At 40.6% G+C, this 16,680-nt stretch overlaps 1 protein-coding gene and 1 pseudogene across 8 annotated transcripts in view; both read right to left on the reverse strand.

Annotated features, from left to right (window-relative positions):
- Window positions 1-8,844, reverse strand: part of LOC118990310 (forkhead box protein H1-like) — a 52,205-nt pseudogene extending 43,361 nt beyond the window's left edge.
- LCOR (ligand dependent nuclear receptor corepressor) overlaps window positions 1-9,598 on the reverse strand; it is a 140,999-nt gene extending 131,401 nt beyond the window's left edge. For 3 of the 8 annotated variants that reach the window (XM_037050832.1, XM_037050840.1, XM_037050839.1), the window contains exon 1: window positions 9,480-9,598. In XM_037050832.1, the coding sequence (XP_036906727.1) occupies window positions 9,480-9,576 (97 nt within the window). In that variant the 5' untranslated portion in view covers window positions 9,577-9,598. Of the gene's footprint in view, window positions 1-8,402; window positions 8,477-9,479 lie in introns of all 8 variants that reach the window. The other 5 variants (XM_037050838.1, XM_037050836.1, XM_037050833.1 and 2 more) reach the window with 4 other exon arrangements.
- Between the last annotated feature and the right edge of the window lie 7,082 nt (window positions 9,599-16,680).

A 16,680-nucleotide genomic window follows, 5' to 3' on the forward strand; every position in this document is an offset into this window, starting at 1 on the left:
TGGAGAGAAAGGTAAATGAGAACATGAGACTATCCAATGGGTAGGTATAGACAAAAATACCTACAAATAAACTACTAAACATACCTACATTGATTGGGAGGAAGGGAAGTGTTCAGGTAAAAGCTGACAAATACCCATGGATTGGGGACAGTCCAAAATAAAAAGTGAAAAACAAGAGAGCATCAAACAGAATATAAGCATATCTTGACAAATTCAACAATTCCTTCCTCTACATATTCTACACTTATTTTTTAACAATTTTTATTTATTTATTTTTAGAGAGACAAGAAAGGAAGGAGAAAGGAAGGAAGAGAAACATCAATCTGAAAGAGAAACATCTACTGGTTGCCTTTCACATGCGCCCCATGCCCCGACTGGGGACTGAACCCACATCCCAGGCATGTGTCCTGACCAGAACTGGAACCAGCAACCTCTTGCCTTGCAGGACGACACCCAACCAACTGAGCCACACCAATCAGGGCTGCACTTATTTTTTAAGTTTGTATAAACCAATAATTCTAAATGTATTAGTACAGCATGTATCTTTATTAAATCAGATGTGAATTCTGTTGTAAAATGGAATATATTTCTTTGTGGTAAATTTGTATTTTCACATGTGGAATTTTCTTTTCTTTTTTAAGATTTTATTTATTTATCTTTTAGAGGGGAAGGGAAGGAGAGAAGTATCAATGTACGGTTGCCTCTCGTGAGTCCCCTGCTGGGAACTGGCCTGCAACCCAGGCATGTGCCCTGACTGGGAATCAAACTTCGATTGTGTGGTTCACAGGCCTGCGCTCAATCCACTGAGCTATACCAGCCAGGAATGGAATTTTCTTTTACCAAGTAAGATATACCCTGGAGATCCTTTTTAAATGTTTTTCTTTCTCTTTATTTTGTGAACTTAGGAGATGGAGAATATATCTTCATCCCCTGAAAACCTCTAAAAAGTCAACTAATAAGAGCAATGTATACAATAATCATTTATTAATAATGGCCATGATAAAATAAACTTGATTCAGACTTCATGAAAAATAAGTTAATTGTGAGACTGTGTAACAGTCACAGACTATTGAGTACTACAAATGAGAATGAAAATGCTCTTCATACAAGTTTTTCCAATAATACCCATGGGAAAATATATTGATGTTCACATCTTCTAAACCAAAAAGTCAGTCTCAATGTAAATAATATTTAATAGAGAGCAAATTAATACCATGTAATTTCATACAGCAATTGGAACAAGTTAAATTAAGTTTGCTTCTCTAAGAGTTCAGTTGTGTTCTACCCTTATCCCAGAAGTAAAGTAAATGTTTCAAACATTAAAATGTTATACATTTTTTTCTGTGGATAAGAGGAAAGCATTTATGCTAAGTAAAATTCTGACTGCTTTAACAAGAGATAATTATTACTCAATGTTTCCCAACTGGCTGATTTAAAAAATTTTTATTTCCTGACTGACTTTTAGAGAGAGGAGAAGGGGCACGGGGGAGAGAGAGAAAGAAATATCGATTTGTTGTTCCACTTATTTATGCATTCATTGGTTGATTCTTGTATGTGCCCTGACCAGGGATTGAACCTGCAACCCTGGCATATCAGGACAATGCTCTAACCAACTGAGCTATGTGGCCACAAATGCTATGTATTACTTTTTCTATAAATTATTTACCAGAAAGTACACAAATTAAATTGTGAGGTCTTCTAAGATTGTCAGACTATTTCTTTCTTCTGGCTAAATGTAATGGTCTGACAAAATTCAAGGAGATGTTAAATACTTTGCTGTAGAAGAAATTCAAACAAACCTAAGTAATGTGTGAAAGTTTTCTAAAAAGTATAAAATGTGCTATGCAGTTATAAAATGGTGACACGATCTGGCTGGTATAGCTCAGTGGATTGAATGTTGGCCTATGAACCAGTTCAATTCCCAGTCAGGGCACATGCATGGGTTGCAGGCCGGGTCCCCAGTTGGGGGTGTGCAAGAGGCAACAGATTCATGTGTCTCTCACACATCAATGTTTCTCTCCCTCTCTTTCTCTCTCCCTTCCCCTCTCTCTAAAAATAATAAAGAATCTTTAAAATGATGATACAATTAATACATTTTTCTGACACCTCCTGCTTTCTATATTTCAAGTTTTAGATTTTATTTATTCTCCAGTTACGTATACCAATAATCCCCTGAAACAATTTTGTTTCTAAATGACCCCTTTCAAACTTGGAAAACAACTGTGATGGACAAACTTAATGATTTAGAGGTTGTAAGAAATACTCCTTTACTTTAAATGGTAAAGTACAGTTACAACAGTTTTTAATGCAATTGTAAGATATCCAATACAGCTGAGAATTTTTTCTCTTTAGTATGAAATATCTCAAACATTAATTTCTAGTTTCTCAACATCAAAATTTGAAATGTAAGTCTAAATCACAGTTATATCACTTTTTTCTTTTAGCTAGTCCCTTTGAAACAAAAATACACATTACACAAAACAGATTATAAAAATTTCATTATAATAAGGGCACTCAACAAAAACTGGCTTCTACATATAACTTCCTTGGACTTCATAATAATGAATTCAGAAAACTGATTAAGTGATATACCAAAAGAATCCATAATTCTCTTTAATAACATATACATCAAAGGAAGATCAAAGGAATTAAAACAACACAGAAATCATTAAGTGTCAACCATCACTGTACAACTTTCATAACTTGCCCCTCAGAGACAATCCATTAAGTAAAGGCCTCTTAGACTAATTCTGCCACCCACCTCCAAGATTCTCAATTTCATCCTTAAGATATCACTACACCTGACATTATGTGACAAATCAAATCTAACCAACTAAAAAATCAGAGAAACTAAGACTTATGCCAAAATCCAAGTCTTCTGCCAAAAATACATATATGTGTGACCCATGGACAAAAGTATGGGGATTGTTTGGGGGAAGGGCGGGGTGGAAGAGGGCAAAGGGGGTAAAGTGGGGACAACTTTAATAGCATAAAAAATAATAAAAGAAAAATAAAGAAATAAAAACTCTTCATTATAAGCATATACTCACTGAAAACAAAATTCAAGTCTTTTGAAAGCAGTATATTTAGTTTAGCACCAGAAAATAAAATCATATAATAATTTGCCATACATATAATCCATCAGGTTCATGGGTTTTATTAACTGCAAACAAAAACGTAATCTTAAATTTTAAAAATAATGCTATTGTATACAGTTCTCTCCCATTCAAACTTAAAAAGAGAATAGATTCAGACAAAACGTCTTTATAGCATAAAGGTATCCTTCTCTACCCAAACCTTTATTTCCTATCCAAAATTCAGTCATAGAACAGATTGGAATAATGTGGTTTACCACTCTATGAACTTGATATATGAACCCTCACTACAGAAAAGCAGGAATTTAGAAGATATGGCAAAGTTGTTATAAACCCCATCAAATAACTAGCAATTTTATTCACAGAAAAGGATGTTTAAGAAAGCCTCTCCTGAGAAATTCTTGTTCATTCCAATCACTTCACTGCTATATCCATTATTCCCTTCACAAGATACCGCAGGTCCTTGAATAATGTTTCATTCAACATCATTTCATTAGGATGTTGATGAGACACCACAGGAACTTAACTCTTGTTTATATCAATTAGCCTATGGTAAAACTGGTGTCATTATACACCATTTCACTTAAAGTTGAAAAACTTATTGACTTAAGTGAAGTCTGACTGTATCCTGCAGTTTATCTTCTGATCTGTAATTATTCTCAAATTGAGGGCATGATGAGAAAAAACATATGCAAATCACGTATGTACTGATGTGGGTCTAATATAAAAAAAACTAAAAAAAGAAAAAAAGAATAAACCCTTAAACTCAACAGTAAAAAGACAACTAAATCAATTTAAAAATGGGCCAGGGATCTGAACAGATATTTCTCTCAAGATATACAAATGGTAAAAATAAAAGATGTACAAATGTTCAAGGAGCATATGAAAAGATGATCCATGTCACCTGTCATTACATGCAAATCAAAATCATAATGAAACATCATACCTATCTACTTGGATAACTATAATAAAAAAGACTGGCAATTAACAAGTATTAGTAAGAGTGTGGGGAAACTAAATCACATTGCTGGTCAGAATGTAAATTACTGCAGCCACTTTGGAAAAGTTTGGCAGTTCCGCCAAAAGTTAAAAACACAGTTATTATATAACTCAGCAATTGCACTTCCAGGCACATACCCAAGAGAAGTGAAAACCAATGTCCACAAAACAAGCTAAGAAGCCAGACACAAAAGGCCACATACTGTATGATTATATTTATATGAAACATCCAAAATAGGTAAATCCATAGAAAAAGAAAGATTAGGGGTTGCCAAGGGCTGGATCATAAGAGGAATAGGAAATGACTATTAATGGGTATGGGTTGTTTTGGGGAGTAATTGAAAGTACTCTGGAATTAGAGAGTGAGGTGTGCACAACCTTGTGAATAAATTTAAAACCACTGCACTGTATACTTTATGGCTTGTAAATTATACCACAATTTTTTAAAAAATATTCAGGGTATGGATCACTGTACTTGGATACTTCCCACATACAACAGACAGTAAATAAAATGAGCTAACAGTTCATGATTGAATTATCCCCAAAACAATGGACAAGTGTAGGAAGTTTAGAAATATTTGCAAATAAGAGTACAAGATAATTTGGAAAGCAGTGATCATAAGGTTTTAACTTGAAACTACAAAAAAATAACATTAATATTTACCCAATACCCAGACTCCATACAGCAGATAAGGAAATATAAATAAAATAAGAGCAAAAAGAGAAGTTCAGAGACACATCAAAACAAATCAAGCCCCATTTACTGGACTTTTAGGACCAGTTGGCAAACCAGGAAAGAAAACCAATCTCATTATTTTATATATACCTTTATTTGCCACAGAAAATACTTTTCAACTGTTTCTAAATACCAAATCCAACCTCTAAGGATGGAAATTTGTCAATACTAAAAATATTCAAAGAATTAATATGTAACTGATTTCAGGAAATCCCCAAAATAGGTTTTTTACAATGGAAGAATGTACAAGCTCCAAATGAGCTTACTTAGAAGAGACACTCTTGTGCATGACAATATTGTCCCTATAAAAGTGTTTTTAAAAAACAACCCATGTCACTGCTATAGAGTTCCACAATAGAATCCTTAAAGGAAACATTCCTTCTCTGAGCTAAGGAGCAAGATGTACTGCAAACTGCAAATTGCCTAACCAAAGGCACTTCATTTTTTAACCTGCATTAGAAATCCTACAGCCTACTTTTGCAAACATATTACCTATATATGTCCCCTACATAAATCATGGATTGTAGTTTAAATAGACATTCTTGTCCTTTTCCACTTTTGCTTATTTGTTTTTCATGACAGGAATACCTTTTCCATATTCATCAAATGAAGCAAAAATGTGCCACATTCTTCTTGAAGCCTCCCTTCATTATCAGAAGACATTTCTTTCATTTCTAAACACCTCTAGCATTTGCCTGCACCATGGTAAGGCGCATTTTGCCCTGTACTACAACTGAATACACTGTATTTTCTCTAAGGACTAAAAAGTTCCTGAAGGTTAGGACAACTTCCCCAATATCTCTGCTTGCCCACAGTAACTGGTAAAAAGCAGATGCATAATAAATACTTAACTGAAGTACTTACTTAACTGCCGTTCCTTCCTAAAAATAACACTACTAAACAATCACTTGCCCAACTAAGTGATTAGGCAAGTACTCAGAAATGGCAAATCTCCATGGACACGGAACACTTAATTCTCACTTTGTAAAAAAAATTCAGGTCATCCTGTGTAGTCCCATAAGACTAAAAAGGGGGACGGGGTGGCATTATTCAGATGCTTCCTAGAACTGTTCCAGCTATAAGTACATCAGAAGGAATTAGACCAATTTGAAATAATAATTCTGTAAGTCAAAGAGATTCATCATCCTGCTATCCTTCAGCTAAGCTAGAGCTAAGCTGAAATCACTTTTCCCTAATTGGGAAGAGCTTTTCTTGAGACACAGCAAGAATGAGGAGCAACCAAGCAATAGGTTACATCACACCAGACAGCATAGAGGGCCTGAATCTGAACTGATCATCCTTGTTCCAGAAGATGCCTCAATAATCACCTGGAGACCAAATATCCATCTTAACTGTAATCACTGTCTGAACCTGTTCCTAACTCCAATTCAAATAAAACTTAATAATGGAAACATCAACACTTTCACCTCCACAGTCTGAACCTGTACTCCTCCCCCTTAAAAAAAATAGAAGGGAGAGTTAAATTTCGGAAACAAGAATTCATTTTTAATCCAGTAAGTGCTGTAAGATAAATATAGAAACCAAATGACCCCAAAATGTTAACATAATCAGTCAACAGAATCAAACAGAAGATTAACTGTTCAAAAGGAATCCCATTAAAATAAAGAGAAATTATTACATCATCTGTTAGTGACAAACAATATGCACAGTTGTCTTTTGAACTGTAAGGATCACTGCCAGCCCTTTTAAACAGACAGTTACCAACACAGTTGATTTTCTCGTAACTTTCCTCTTAAATTACATACAGGGTGGGGCAAAAATAGGCTTACAGTTGCTCATATGGAAAATAATAAGAATAAGAATAAGAATAAATGCTTTCATATGAAAATAATATAATTAATAAATAATAAATGCTTTCACATACGACTGTAAACCTACTTTTGCCACACCCTATATAGTAAAGAGAATATATGAGGCCCAAATGATTTTAGTTGGTAGACTACCAACCATATAACATTGTTCAGATTAAAATACTGCTCTGCACTCTGGACTCTCAGTATCTCCTGAACTTTACCACCTTGAAAATGGACATTTGAAGTTAAAAGTATGCTTTAAAAAATGATCACCAGATTAATATCCTCCTTCAAAAATAATCTAAAATTTGAGAATTCAGATATTTACAGAAGGATTTATTAGTCACTTTTTTAAAACCCTTGTCCAGCAGCAGTAAACTAACCACTAACACTAGCAATTACTGATAAATAGGGGGCCTGAGGCAGAAGGCTAGGATTCAAAGCAAACAGAATTAAAATAACTCATTAAAACCATCAAAAGTAAAAGCAACAGTAACTTAAGAAATGTACAGGATTATGGTCATTAATTTCAAAATCATTTAAATACAAAAAAGCCCTACTAAAAGAACCCAATCAATAAAAAGTGAAGCAAATACAAAAACTAAAAATTCTTCAAAATAATTTTAGAATTTTGAATTAACTTACAATTCTGAAAACTCATTAATCTCATTCCTTCTCAAAACCTTCTAAGTGCCTTTTATAAGCTCTCTTATACGATGGTTACAAATAATACATAATTCGGAAAGTGCTTAGGCAGATGTAACATTTCGGCAAGCGTATGACAGGTTTGAAAGAATAAAACAAGCAGAGACAGAATACAGTAAATGATAACTGATAAACCAAAGGCTGATTCCTGGGGCAGAGCTGGGCTTGGATTGGCAGGAGGGAAATTTTAAAATGTACCCCACCAGATGAATTATTATAACAAAAACCCGATTCATGTCTCTAGTATTTACACAAGCGTATGTTTTGAAATGTACTTTTAACCTTTGGACAACCAAAGTGATATCAGATACCTCAGAGCATTGTTGCTTATGTACTAATTTTCATGTTATACAGTCCAAATCTTCAACAAAATCCACGTACGTTTTTATAATGGAACTGCAGAGATGGAAAGGCTTATATCCTCTAAGTAAAGGTTACCCTATTTTTGACTTGTTTAAAGTTTCAGTTTTGCTTTATAACCCATTATAGAAATCATCCCTTGTGGGACATTGTAAAGGGCATACCCTCCTGTCAAGCCAGAAAGCTCAAACACAAAGACACTGAGCGAACCAAGTGCTGTAATTCTTCCAAACTGAGCCTCTCCAACACCCCCTCACCCTTCCCCCCAACAGATATGTCTATTAAATCAGTGTCTGTTCTCCCCCTCGCACAACAAAGAGAACTTCTCACCGCATGAAATTGCCGCTGAATGGACACCAGAAAGCAGGATTTGCATAATTCCTCCAACGAAACCCTGTCGGGAAGGAGGGGATGAGGGGCCCTAGAGAACGGATAGAATCTCCTGGATTCTGTCGGGGAGGACCTGGTTCCTAAGAGTAGTCCCCACGGGTGGGGTCGGGGCTGGAATTCTGGGCCTCCCCGAGGACTGGGCGTGGGGGACGAAGGACGACGAGAAAGCATTTCCCCACACATGAGCCGCACCGAAGCAAAGACGGGGAAATAACAATACTGAAGGACAGGAGAGTCAGACACAAGGATGCACTGGGGCTAGGGGGCGGCGGGCGGAGCGGAGACACCACACGGGCCACTTACTTTTTGGAGGGGGGTTAAATATATGAGTTAAGCCCTTATGGTCCCGCCGGCCGCCGCACAGAGGGAAACGGGACCTTGGGAGAGAAAAACAGACAAAACACACAGTGTGAGAGGCGCAGCTCGGCCGCCCGGCCCCTCCCGGGGCGCCCCGGTCCACACTCCCTCCTGCCCGCAGGGAAAAAGCCAACCCCGGGCGGCCCAAGGTCTGGGAGGCAAGGGGAGAACGAAGCTCTCGGCGAGGCGGCGGCTCCGGCAAATCCCCCGGGAGGCGACAAGAGCGACTAGTCTTCTCGGTCGGACCCGGTCCCACCCCCCTTCCTCCCCGCAGCGCACACACCAAACACAAATACACACACCGACCCGAGCGTCGAGGATTAACTCCCCCGCCGCCACCACCGCCGCCGCCCGCTGAGGAAGTGCAGCCACTGCCCCCCGCGGCCATGACACCCCACTTGGCTCGGTCAGGCGGACCCCAGGCCTGTGACAGCTCCGGCTCCCTCCGCCCCCATCTCCACCTCACGCCTCGCACGCGCCCGAACGCCCGCCAGCCCGCCGCGCGTGCACGTGGGGCCGGGGACGCGCGCCGCTGCCGCGCGTGGGGGAGGGGCGGCGCGGAATGGGGAAGGCGCCCAAGAGAGCGGAGGATGGGACCAATCGGCTGCCCAACACGCCTGGCCCCGCACTGGGCTCTGCGGGACCCGTGGCAGCGCCCACCCGTCAAATGGCAGCGCTGCCGGGCGAGTCTCCACAATAAGAGGGCCGCGGCTCCCGGCAGTCGCAGGAGAGGAGGCGAAAAGGTTGGGGAGACAGGCTCTCCCGCCCGAGAGCCCGCCCCGGGAAGAGTGCGCGGAGGGGAGGGGCCGGTGGTGCGCGCGCTCAGGCCCGAGCCCAAGAGAGCCCGCCTGGAGGGCGCGCGCGCCCGCACTCCGGGGGGTGGGGGAGGGGGACGCCCGAGCCAAAGAGGGCGGGCGGTCCGGCCGGAGCAGCAATTGCCTCTGCCCCGGCTCCCTCCCCACGTCCGGGGCGGCCGGCAGCAGAGCGGCCCAAAGGCCTGAGGCGGCGGGAAGAGGATCTCACCTACACAGTGAATAAGCTTGTGGCGCCACGAGTCCAGTTCTTGCCGAAAGCCGCGTCTCTCAGCGGAGCATTGCTGCCGCCTACACACCCTCGCCATCTTCTGCCGCCCTCCCGGCCCTGCCTCCACCGCGGCCCCGCGCACGCCCAGACGCGTCGCCCGGGGCCGCGCACGCACCCGCGGCCTGGGCGTCGCACCTCCCGCCGGGGGCGACGCGGGGGCAGGGTCCTTCTCACCTCCGGGTGGCCCGGTCGTGGCCCGGGGAGCGACCAGGGGGCACGCTCACCCTACTCACAGCGCCTCGGCAGCTGGCCAGACTGCGGTCTCCCCAATCCTTGACCGTGGCTGCCGCCTCCTCTGGCCGCCCAGGAAAGTGCCTTCCCACTTTCCGCAGCTCAGCCCCTCCGACTCCGCGCTGCCGCCGCCGCCCTGTCCCCCAAGGCCACGGCTGCCCCTTCCTTTCCCTTACCGAGGCTTTTTGCTTCTTAAACCAGTCCCATTTATCACTTCCAACCTGCCTGTCGTCAGGCACCAACTGTTGCAAGTTCCGTGGAAACCGGTCCTCTGAACTCCGAAACTGCTCCTCCCAGGAGTCTGTTTAAGAAGCAGAATTAAGCCCGATACCCGTGGAGGCACGGGCTCCGTTCCTTTAGGGCTCCTAAAGTTTTAAAAGGTGAACGGATAGATTTATTAAGTCATTGGAAAGCTTAGACAACATTCGTAAATACAGTTAAAATTGTAACCAAATCTTAATTTACATAAAAAAAAACAGGCTTCTGCTAGCAAGACTGATCATACGTGAAATTCTCAAGTTGACAGATTCAGAACCTTTTCTGTGTTGTGTGGAAGGGGGTTTAAGAACATTGTGCTAAAGTGGGAAAGACATTCCAAAAGAAGGCTTAATTAACAATATTTAAAGCTGAGTACTGGAAATGACTTGATTCCGTGTTTCAAGAAAGACTGGAAGAGAAATATTTTCTAAGGGGATTATCGGGTGGAAACCTAGAACAATTCAATCACCCTGCATGCGAACTACCTGTCCCATTCAAACATGCTGATCTTAATTACTTGACTATTACTTGAAAGTGAAAAGAGAGAAGAAAAAACGAAAGGAGAAAGGGGGCGGGGCGAGTGGGTAGCGAACAAAACCAGAATAAAAGGGAGAATAAATCCCTCTTTACCAAATAGGTCCAGTACTCTGGGATGCTGGCCTCTTCCCCACCTTTGGGGTTTAAGATTAAGGACAGCGTATTCCTGTTTTTACATATGTAAATTTAAATGTGAAGACTTAATTTTAATTACCGTAGTAGGTAAAAACAAATCCATTAAGTAAGAATTTGGCATCCGGAATCCCTTTGGTGTACTGATTTTTGTCTTTTCCAAGGTAGTGGTCTTGGTTCTCTGCACCACGCACTTGTGGAATGGTGTGTCTGTTCATAAAGAGATGGTCTGATCACTTGCCCGTGTGGCTCGGTTGGTTGGAGCGTCATCCCGTACATCAAAAAGCTGAGGGTCTGATTCTTGTTCAGGGCACATACCTAGGTGGCAGGTTCACTCCTAGGTCAGGCCCGTATGGATGGTAGGGTGGTAACCAATCGAAGTTTCTCTCTCTTACCCCTTCCCTCTCCCTCCCTCCCTTCCCTCCTTTCTCTTTTCTTCTCTTTCTAAAACCAATAAACATATATTTTTTAAAAATCTAAAACAAATAAAAAAGAGATTGACTGAGTGGGCCTCTTTGATAGGGGTGGTCTGAGATTGTATGTGTAGAAAAGCACCTTCTGCTCCCCAAATCTTAAAAACCAGTGATTGTCCACGGTTCTCGAAAGTCCATGATATTTCATTTGCTTAGGAGTATTGTCGAATGAACAAGCTATTAAGTCATAAGGAATTGAATTTCTATGTACATAAAACTATCCTAAGTGGTGAGGGGAGAGGACAAATATGAGTTAAAGGATTGCTATGGACAGCCAACCTGCACGCGTAATAGCAGGACATCATCAACCTGAAACTTCCCCTCTTCACCGCTAGGTGGTAGACTTGAGTCTTTTGTAGATTTTAACCAAGTTTCTATGATTTTTGGAGGAAGTGCTTCACGAAGTTTGAAACAACACCTAACTATGAAATGAGTTAATAATGAATGTATTTTCCAATGACCCCATGTATTTTGTTTAAAAATAATCAAACCAACGATAATACTTTCTCAACACAATCTCTTAGTCTCACAGAGATTAGGAGGATTTTAGAGACCTCAGAGATCAACTCTAATATGAGGTATGGATTCTGTAATTTGAGGTATGGAATTTCTCAAAGTGACTTGACTAAGGTTATGGAGCTCCTCGTAGAGGTAGCACAACAAAAGCCAGCGACGCATTCCCAATTCCCAATTCATTGCCATTTCCACTACTACACTTTGAATTGCAATGACTGTTTTACTTATTTTAAGTTGGGAACAACATATAGTTGACCTTTTACAAAGGTCTATTTGGAAGAAAGGATTAGGGGACAATAATAATTGTCAGCTATTGGATATCTACTATACCTCGTATATTCAGCATTGCAACTTTATTTCATTACATCTGAATAAGGATGCCAGAGTATGTGTTATTTTTACCTACATTTTACATTTCCCAGATTGAAGATTCAAAATTTAGAGATATTATGTGCCCTTTTCCAAGGTCGCAAAGCTACCAAATGACAGAATTAGAATTAACCGACTCCCAAACGCAGAGTTGTCCTGCAAGTAGAAGCAGGACTCTGCGTGAAGAGAGTTCATTGTCACATTTGCTTCCTTGTGAGGAGTGATGTTCCATCGCACAGCTGAGCAATGTGACAAACGTTTTAAGCTTCTATAGTATGTCAGGCAGTGTCCCAGGCTCTGAGGGCTCAAATCGAAGATGAAATGAACCAATCATGCACAGGGGCTGGCACATCGCTAGAATGAGATGAGTGTCAGTCCTTGTGCTTAGTCCCACCTAACTTCTCTTCTTCTTGGCCAGTCTGCAGGAAGCCAAGATGCTTATGTAGGCTGGAATCGATCTGTGATGACATGAAGGGATGCCAGCAATGAACATGGCCTGTGAAACATTATCTGAGTCATGTGCTACTGTCCTCACAGTGGGCAGACGATAGGGGCAGATGGAACACAGAAAAGGACTATTGGGGGTCGAGGTAGACTCTTATCTGTGAACCATAGGGTTGGCCAGTGTTACATTCTCCTTGTGTCTGATTAGTTGGAGGTAGCATCTAATAGGGAAATGACCACAGATAAATGGGAGGATGAAGTGGATTGGGGCATTCTAAGGAGGAAAAGACCTGCTGATGTAAGACTTTTTAAAAAACACAACCATCCCTGACCAGGGTGGCTCAGTTGGGCGTTGTCCCACAAAGCAAAGGGTGACTGGTTTGATTCCTGGTTAGAGCACATGTCTGGGTTATGGCTTCTGTTCCCTGTAAAGGCATGCAAGAGGCAACCAACTGATGTTTCTCTCTCAAGAGGCAACCAGTCGTTATTTCTCACTCATGCCAATGTTTCTCTCCCTTTCTTCCGCCCTCCCTCTCTCTCTAAAAATAAATAAAGTCTTTAAAAAATACAACCAACTTCTAATGAAGACCAATAAGTGACAGATACTTTTCAGAGCACTTTTCATGAATTATGTAATTTATTCCTCACAACTCACTCAATTATCCCCATTGTATAACAGCTCATGAAGAGGTTAAGTAATTTACCCAAGGTCACATGGGTTATAATAGATTTGCATTCAAACCCAGCCAATTTGGAAGCAGACCCAGACCTTTAACCTTCACTCTAGTTTGCCTCCTGTACTTCTAGGGGAAATGGGACCTAGAGTTAGGGACAAGACCTAGGCAAGCAGAAAGGAAGCCTTGTCATTTGACAGAACAACTCGTGGGGTGGCTCTTCGTGCTTAGGGAAAGACTTCAGAATTCCTTTCCTGCCATTTATCTGCTGGTGTGCCACTAGTTCAGAAACCTTCAGAGCTTTACTTTATGTTGTCTGTGAAATTTATTTTTATTTTAAAGTTTAATGAGATATTTCAGATACTATGAAATTCACCCATTAAATGTACACTTAGTGGTTTCTAGTGTATTCACAGAGTTGTGCAACTGTGCCCACAATCACTCAGAGAACATTTTTATCAGTCAGCCAGAAAGAAACCCCCTGTTCATCAGTGGTCATCCCTCATCTCTTCAACCCCTGGAAACAACGGGTCTACTTTCTGTCTGCATGAATTTCTTTATTCTGGACATTTTATACAAGTGAAATTGTACAATTTGTGGTCTTTTGTGACTGGTGGCTTTGAAAATGCCCTGCTCCCGCACAGTATTTTCAAGTTTTATCTCTATTGTAGCCTGTGTCAATGCTTGCTTTTCAGTTGCTGGATAATATCTCGTCATATGGATGTATAAAATTGTGTTAATTAATTCCAGTTGATGGATATTTTTGTTGTTTTCACTCTTTAGCTATTATAAATAATGCTGCTATTTAATATTTGTATATGAGGTTTTGTGTGAACATGCTTTTTCATGGTTTTTAAAAATATGAATGTGTATTGGATCTATTTTGAAATAACTTCAAAATTACAGAAAAGTTGTAAGGATTCCCATATTCCCTTCATTCATTCCCCAGTTGTTAAAATTTCATCGCATCTGCTTTCACTCTCTCTCCGTATGTATTTATGTATGGTTTTTTTTTGGTTGTTGAGTTTTTTTATGAACAACGTGTTACAGACTACCGACCACTAAGTATTCAGTGTGTGTGTCCACAGAAGAAAGGTATGCTCCTTCACAACCATGATACAACCCTCCACGTCAGGAAACCAACATCGATACAAAACAGACCCCCATTAACATTTCACTACCTGTCCCAACAACATCTTCTCCTTTTCTGGTCCAAAATCTTACACAGGAATGAATTGAATTTAATTGTTATGTATTGGTTTCCTTGAGTTTGGAACAGTTCCTCACTCTTTTCTTGTTTTTTTTTTTTGTGATATTGACAGTTTTTAAAAGAACAGACCTTTTTTAAAAATTTATTTTATTTTAATTGTTGTTCAAGTGCAGCTTTCTGTCCTTTCCTCCCATGTCAGCCCACCCCCCAGAAGAACAGACCCTTTATTCCGTAGGATGATCCTACTTGGGTGCGTCCAGGGTTCCTCATGACTAGACTCAGGCCGTGCATTCTGACAGGAAAACCACAAAAGTGGAGCTGGGCTCTTCTCGGTGCATCTCGTTGGGGTCTCATAGTCTCAACGCTTCACACCACGGTGGCAAAAACTTTGCTCATTTGGTCAAGTAGTTTTCTCCACCGTAAAAGCACCATCGTTTCCCTTGTACTTGATAAATATCTTGTAGGGAGATGTTCGGAGATTGTGCTGGTATCTAGCCCCTCCCTTTACCCAGCAGCCTAACATCCATAAATGACCCCTCCCCCAACATTCACCATAACAACGGTGGTCAAGTAGTGTGTTTTCTTACACTATCATTTTCTTCTGTACTTAATAGTTAACATCCTAATGTAAGGAACATATTTTTCTCCTTCCCTTTTATTTATTTCTTCGCCTGTTTGTCTCAGTATGAACTCGTGGACTTCTACTTCATTCAATGGGTTGTATTGCTGTAGTTATTTATTTTCATGTTCAAATTATCTGTGATTTGGCCAGTGGGGTCCCCTTTAAGCTGACTTCTTTGTCCTTTTGGCATGTTTTCATCGTTTTATAAGTGTTTCCCTACTTTTTGGTACAATTAAACTTTCAGGCTCATTTTGTATCTTTTAACAGATGCCTGACAGACGGGGAAAAGATATTTGCAACATCTAAAATGAATAAGGAATTAATATCTCATCTATATAGGGATATATTTCAAATCAAGAAAAGTATGGGTAACCCAATTTAAAAAATGGAAAAAAGCATAATCAGGAAATCAAAAGGTGACAGAACCATATGGCCCACAAGCCTATGAAGAATTACTCAGTTTCGCCAGCAATCAGAGAAACACAAAATAAAACTACGAGATGAATCCCCAAATTGGCAAGGCTGTTGAACAGGAGGAAACCTAAATGAGATTGTGAATGATGGCGGCTACCCTGAGAGCAGACTGGTTGTACAGGTCTGTATGCATCCTCTGAGCCAGGGTCTTAGCATCTGAAACAAGAATTTAAGTTGGAGCAGTCTCTTTGGGAGATGATTCCAAGAACTATCAGTAGAGAGTGGGGAAGTGAGACAGAAAAGAAGGAAGATATTTAAGGGTACATTATGAAGCAAATTACTACTGTGGGCAACTGGGGTTAATCTCTGGGGAAATCTAGAACACTGCTTCAGATTAATCCACCCGAAAGAGGGAGCTGGGCCCTCTCGGTCATTCGTTGAGTCCAGGGAAAGAATTCATCTCCCAGACTTTGGGGAGAAAAACAAAAACAACTCTCCAGACCTCGGCCCACTCTGTTTATAAGCAGAGCAGGCTCTAAGTCAGAGAAAGCCCTTGGGTACAGAGATGCTGGTACTGCCCATGAAGTCTTGGTCAGCTCTATACCCAAACAGTGAGGTCTGAATTCACATGAGAGGGAAGTTACAAGAAAATCTGCTCTGCCAGGTAATCCTGCTCCGTCCTGGCCATCAGACGTGGGCATGAGTGATGTGTGTATGCTATTAAGTAGAATTTTAAGTTTTCGAGATATTTTGGAAAAGCATGCATGCATGCATAAATAAATAAATTCCCAAATTGCAATGGAATTGATGAATTAAAATACTAGCAGTTTCAAGGATACGTAGGGATAAAATTTAAAGATCTTCAGCATTGTTTTTGATTTCTTAAAAGTATTTCTCTCTAAGCCCTCTGTGTCATATTCTGTGCTGATCTATATTTACCTGAATACATGGTATTTTGTTCATCTGGTTTTTAGGGAAAAACAAACAAACAGTTCACCATTATCTTTGTGAGGAGATTGTAAGGGGAAAAATCACTAGAAAGGAGTTATTTATAACTAGGTAGCAAATGAAGGTTGTTTCCATGGAGAATGTGTTTCCATTTTGAAGCCTGAAAAGGTATAAAATGCATTTGAGTTAGGGAAAAATGAAAGTATTTAAAACCAAAGGAAGTCCTCAGGAAACGTTTAAATAAGTTTTAAAAAGTTTGGTAAAATCACGGAAAGTACTTACATACCCTTGATGAGCTTTAGCAAAATGGGCA

This window comes from Sturnira hondurensis, unplaced genomic scaffold, assembly GCF_014824575.4.
Source record: "Sturnira hondurensis isolate 20B ecotype Veracruz unplaced genomic scaffold, ASM1482457v3 Scaffold0006849, whole genome shotgun sequence".
In the NCBI taxonomy this organism is placed as follows: Eukaryota; Metazoa; Chordata; class Mammalia; order Chiroptera; family Phyllostomidae; genus Sturnira; species Sturnira hondurensis.